Here is a 6,130-nt window from a genome sequence, read left to right on the forward strand (position 1 = left end):
TTGATTCTTTCTTTTCTTTTCGAGTCAACCAACTTGATTCGAGTCTTACTGAAACTCATTATTCATTCCTATGAACAATGAAATAACTTTTACTATTTTTAAGACTTGAATTTCTGAGTAGGACCAGAGCTCGTAACTTGCGTGTTACCCTCGTGGAATCTCTGTCCAAAACTGACTTTCGCTTGTTGAATTTTCGCGGGAAAAGTATCTCTTAGTAGAACCAATTGTGGCGTGATTCTTTCAGCAGCAGCAGCAGCAGCTCGTTAAAAAGACGTAAAGTTAAAGAAGGAAAAAAGGGAGGAAAGATAAAAGACAACGACGAAAAGAAGGAAGAAATTAAATTTCTAACACTCTCCCGAACAAAAAAGAAAAAGAGAAAAGAAAAAGGTGGACATATTCCAACTAATACCAGAGATAATCAGGATTTCTCTCTTTAACTGATCTCTGATGTCTAACAGGTCTAGACTGATCCTCACGAACTGATTCCACAACATTTTCACCTTCAGGCAAATCATCACCTTGATCTGCAGCAGGGGCTTGGAAAGAATGAGTTATAGAAAGTTCCAACGGGAATAAATGTTTTATTGAATGCTCTTGCAACGTATCACCTCTTTTAATCAAGGCAGATCTCACCAATCCGTCGGAACCTTGGGTCAGTTTCATCACCCTGCCCAAACTCCAGTGAGGTCTAGACTTAAAACCTTTTATCAACACTACATCATTCACCTTTATCTTGTTATCAAAACTAGACTGGTACAAATCACTAGATAACTCTCTCAAACTCATCAAGTACTGTTCATACCACATAGACCTGAACTTATTCAAAATGGATTCTCGATATTTTAAACTATCGATTAAATCTGACCTACTAGGAGGTTCAATAGAAGACATCTCTTCATCAAAATTCAGAAACACAGCACTTCCAGGATATGAACGTAGGAACGCGTTGGGAGTAATAACTTCCAAACCATTATCGTCAGAACAGCGATAGGTCAAAGGTCTATCATTGATTGATCTCTGCATGTCCGACAACACAGTCAGCAACTGAAAATAGTTTAATCTACCTCTTCCCACAACTTTGAACAAACAATTCTTCACAGTTTTGATCAATCTTTCCCACATAGCTCCGAACCATGCAGAATATAAGGGGATAGTATGATGCTTTATACTACACGTATCAAGACTTCCTCCAAATTCATCCGCCAACAATACCCTCTTCACTATATCACAACCCGCGACAAAGGATAAGGCATTATCAGAGTAGATGTGTGTAGGTACACCATACAAATTAAAGAATCTGAAAAAGGCTAATACTACAGAGTAAGTAGACACATCCGGCAACAATTTCAGATGAACTGCTCTCACATTAAAACACGTGAAAACAAGTATGTACATTTTCCTGACAGCTTCACCCTCACTCACCCACAGATGACCTGTAAAATCAATACCCGTATGTACAAAGGGCCTGACTAAGTTTACACGGTGCCTGGGCAGATTGGTGACCTTAGGATATCTAAAGGACAACGAATTGTATCTTTTACAAGTGGCACAATCAGCCAGAACAGTCTTCACAGCCTGCCTAGCTTTAGGAATCCAAAATCCAGCATTGCGCAACCTTTCAAGAGTCGCAGCAATGCCCAAATGCTTACACCTGACATGAAAATCCCTTATAAACAATGTAGTAACATGGCTAGACTTGGGTAACAGTACAGGATGTTTCACCTCATCCGAAAAATAGAGGCAACCATCAATTCGTCCACGACAACGAATTATATTTCTTTCATCTAAAAATAGATTGTACTTGGCTACCAGCCTAGGCACTTCCTTCTCACTTGAGTTCAACAAGAAATTCCTCTCTTCCCTGAAGAACTGGTTCTGTACGAACATGACCAAGTACAGCTTGGCCCTGACCAAAGGGTCAACATCCTTAACTTTTTTCAACTTGGCAATGAATTTAAAAACCATAGCCAGAATCCTGATAACCCTAGAGAGAACGGAAAATCTTTCCAACTTTATCACAGGCACAACATCAGTCTCCACCTCACAGCCAGTGTATGCCGTGGTCAACTCCCGACTCTTCTCACTAAGGCAAGCCAAAGTGTACTCCGGCCATTCCAGGCAATTCCCCCGCAACCATACAGGGCCGCTTAACCAAAATTCCTTCTCTTTAGTAAATTTGTCTAGAGGAACACCTCTTGTTACCAGATCAGCTGGATTCTCTACAGTATTCACATATCTAAACTTGATCGTATAACCCTTATCTGTCAGTTCGTTAACCATAGACTTGATATCTTTCATCGGTTTCTCGTAAACTGACACTTGGTGTTGATGGTTTCTGACAATAACCACGACAACACTACTTGTGCGTCGACAGCCACTATGATTTCCTTGAACAAATTCGGGAACATCTTAACCAAAATAATTACATGTTTAATGCCCAAAAATACAGCCAACAATTCCAACGTAGGAAGGGTTCTCTTGACAGAGGGAGCCACTTTAGCTTTTGCAAAAAATAAGTTAGCCCTTCCTCGTTGGTACATATATTCGACAATTCCGTAAGCACGGTTTGAAGCATCACAGAACATGATCAAGATTACCGGCAAATCAGTTTGAACCGAACATCTATTAAAACCAATGCTTTGAATGTCCTTAAGACTCTTTTGAAAACTATTCCAAAGAGATAATATATCATTAGGAATTGCTTGGTCCCAGCCTATACCTAACTTCCATACTTGGCTCAACATGATTTTTCCCTTTATAGTAATAGGCAACACAAGACCCAACGGGTCAAAGATCGAAGAATTCACAGACAACATGTCTCTTTTAGTTGAGACTACTCTCTCAACACCTCCGCTACTTAATTTCATTTCATCCAACATCGGATCATACGTATAGCCCAAGACTTTCTCACACACCATTCCGTGAGAGGAACCATTGTTGTCCAACTGTATACATTACGAAACTATTTCGCTGTTACTGCTACAAGTTTTCAATTCGAAGCCACCCTTTTCCATGGTAGTTACTGCTTCCACATATAACTTCAGCAATTCAGACTGCGACTGGTGTGTTTTAACCAGATTATCGACATAGAAGTTATTCAACAGCATGTCACGGCAGGGTCCTGCGGCATGTTTTTCTACATGATATTTCACTATATAACACAAAATGAATGGGCTGGACACAAATCCAAAGATCAAAGTGCTGTACCTGAAACAGACCAGCTCGTCCTCTAACTTCAAAAAGAAGCAGAAACGATTCTTGTCAAATTCGTTCTTCAATTTGACCATCAAAAACGCTTTTCTAATGTCCGCTAATAGAACCAACGTATCGGTTCGGAATTTGAACAAAAGCTCTAGCATATCAGTGTACAGGTTCACACCCGTATAGGCGCAATCATTGAGGGACGGCTTACCACCCGTTCTCAATGAACAATTGAACACAGGCCTTATTTTTCTTGTGCACTGTGATTCAGTTTTGTAGACAGGATGATGGGTTATCCAGGTGTACTTGGCAAATTCTGAAGGAGGCACATGAATTCTCTCAATTATGCCTTCGTTCTCCTGATCAAGAAATACTTTGCAATAATCAGAGTACGGATTTTTGTCAGACAATTTATTTACTACTTTGTCTAAGACAGCTAATGCCACATTATAACTAGACGGAACTTCGTTCAACTTATCTAGGTTCCAAGGTAAACTTACATAGTAGCTTCCGTCACGATATTCAATAGACGAACGAAAATCGGCTATTTTTATTTTATCGTAGCTACTGCATACCTCATCTGTAACACCCAATGTTTCGAGATTGAACATATTCTCTATGGTCCTATCCACTGCCGCTTCATCAAAACAACTCCAAGGATCCAAATGATTCGATTTAGGCTCCAAAACAAAGTATACATGAGTAACATTACACGACGAAAATTTCCCTACGACTCGATTGTAATTCAAGCCAGCCTGCTCCCGCACAGAACAACAGGATTTGAAGTCCGAAACGTCTCCAAACAAAATCATTCCCTGAGACGAACTAAATGCAAATCCGTCTTTAAATTGGGTTAGCTGCAAGGGGCCCAAAAACTTGATTACATCAATACCAATCAGACCATGGACTGGCAGCATGTCGTTTTTCATACACGAGAAATCAGCAGCCAATTTCACCTCGTCCTTTCTCAAGTCAGATATCACACCGCCTAATCCTTCAATTTTAAAGGACAGGTCTAAGTGTTCATCCAACAAGAATGAAACTTGCCTTGATTCATCCTGAAATTTCACACAGAGATCTATCTCCTGCAGGTCTCTTACTTTATTACCCAAAAAGGTCTTTATAAGAAATCTGCGACTTTTCATGGGTGAGGACATGGAAATCTTTCTTATAAGTCCTTTGCAGAGGTAAGATCTCTCACTGCCGGTATCTACCAAACAGTTAAAGGACACATCCTTGCCCCCCACATTAACCGAAATGTTAACTACAGGTAATAAGGACGAGCTACTGGTCATCCAACAAGCGTTAGAAGAAACAGTAGGCTTGACCGCCATGGGACACATAACGCTATGGTGCCCAGGTCTATTGCAAGACCAACACAGCTCAGACTCCCTTCCATTGCAAGGACAGTCTTTTTCCCCATGGAGATGGCTGACGCATCTAGAACAAATCACTAACTCGTTACACCTTCTCAACTTGTCCTTAAACGTTGGATAGGATTTACACATATGAGCCTTGTGATCATTACTTTTACAAAAACAACATCTATATTTGACTTTAGATGTCTTGATGTGGAAATTCTTCAACGTGGAGGGTCTTTTATCTGGTAAGGAAGGTTTAAACTTGTTATTAGACCTTTTTACAGAGAAGTCTGGTCTACGACTCCCAGGATCATATTTACAGAGCTCAAGAGTTCTAATAATATCAGTACAGTTATCCAAAATCTGCTCCAGAGAAGGGTAATTATTGTTCACTTTGTGCACTAATTCTGTTCTAAATGTAACGGGTAATTTACCGAATACGATATGACCCAACAATCGATTTCCAGGAGTACCGCATTCCAGAAAATCAATACTGAAGGAATTCTTCAATTCGTATGCCTGCGTCTTCACGTCAGTCAAGAATTTTTTCACGTCCAAATTACTATACAAACGATCAGTATTCAACAAGGACGAGAAAATTGAGTCCACAACACAACTCTCATCTAGGAACTCGTTGGAAAGCAACTCTAATGCAATCTCGTAATTTTCGTCCGATATCGATAAGTGTTTAACAATCTGAAAGGCGTAACCCGTGAGATGGTTTTTCAACACGACCAATCTCAACGAGACACTATCCAAACTGGATACACAGTTCAGGAACTCCCGGTGAAAATTTAAAAAGGCTAGCTTATCTGTCTTTAAGTCCCTATCATTGAATTTAGGACAGACGATAGAAGGGGTAATATTTACACCCTTGACTTTATCACTCTTCTTCAAACAGGTCTCCGATTCTTCAACTTTGGCAGGTCTCAATCCAGCCAATTTCTCCAGAGCTTGTAATCTAAACAAGGCACAATCCTTGGAGAAAGTTTCCACAATGTCTTCTTCGACATTATCATTTAAATAAATATCGACTAACTGTTCTTCCAACAATGCCGCGTTCGACAAGTATTCTTCATCCTGATTTTTACATAAAGAATATTTGTCCTCTCCCACTTCACGAGATGATTCTATCGCTTCTAGCACTACAAGTATTTTATTCTTATTAATTTTCAACTTCTTCAACAGAACATCCTTTGGCGTCGCAGCCATTTTATTTTCAACTAATTCTCACTTAACTTATCAATACTTGAGATAAAGAGAGAGAGAGAGCTACCACATAATCTATGACGTCACTCAAAATGGCGCCAACCGTTACCAATCAAGCCAACAGGACAAGATGGCGCGCACAGAAAGCCCGCCAAAAAGAATGATGCAACAACCAAAAGAACTAAGACTATCCCAAAATGGGAAATAATATCTAGAAAAAAAGGACAGGCAGATACAGTCTGGTGAACATAATACGAAGAATAAGTTAACAGCTTGAGCAGAACCAACCCTAAATTATTTCCAATAAAGGGATAATCCTATATAACGTTTCTCAAGCTTTTGACAGAAGAAATGGTATC

At 39.7% G+C, this 6,130-nt stretch overlaps 3 protein-coding genes across 3 annotated transcripts; all 3 read right to left on the reverse strand.

The window, feature by feature from the left end:
- Positions 1-402: 402 nt before the first annotated feature.
- On the reverse strand, positions 403-2,298 carry LOC145254542 (uncharacterized). The gene has a single exon (XM_080113068.1). It carries the CDS (start codon positions 2,296-2,298, stop codon positions 403-405), a length of 1,896 nt encoding a protein of 631 aa, XP_079969194.1.
- LOC145254543 (uncharacterized) lies at positions 2,295-2,918 on the reverse strand. Its single transcript, XM_080113069.1, has one exon. It carries the CDS (start codon positions 2,916-2,918, stop codon positions 2,295-2,297), a length of 624 nt encoding a protein of 207 aa, XP_079969195.1.
- Positions 2,919-2,954: 36 nt separating this feature from the next.
- On the reverse strand, positions 2,955-5,774 carry LOC145254544 (uncharacterized). Its single transcript, XM_080113070.1, has one exon. The coding sequence runs from the start codon at positions 5,772-5,774 to the stop codon at positions 2,955-2,957; it is 2,820 nt and encodes a 939-aa protein (XP_079969196.1).
- Positions 5,775-6,130: the final 356 nt, after the last annotated feature.

Source organism: Euprymna scolopes, chromosome 30, assembly GCF_053919585.1.
Source record: "Euprymna scolopes isolate OS-2025 chromosome 30, ASM5391958v1, whole genome shotgun sequence".
NCBI classification, from domain to species: domain Eukaryota; kingdom Metazoa; phylum Mollusca; class Cephalopoda; order Sepiida; family Sepiolidae; genus Euprymna; species Euprymna scolopes.

Excerpts from the sequence above, each read along its gene's own strand:
- LOC145254544 (XM_080113070.1), bottom strand. The coding sequence starts at position 5,774 with ATGGCTGCGACGCCAAAGGATGTTCTGTTGAAGAAGTTGAAAATTAAT.
- LOC145254543 (XM_080113069.1), bottom strand. The coding sequence starts at position 2,918 with ATGGTGTGTGAGAAAGTCTTGGGCTATACGTATGATCCGATGTTGGAT.
- LOC145254542 (XM_080113068.1), bottom strand. The coding sequence starts at position 2,298 with ATGAAAGATATCAAGTCTATGGTTAACGAACTGACAGATAAGGGTTAT.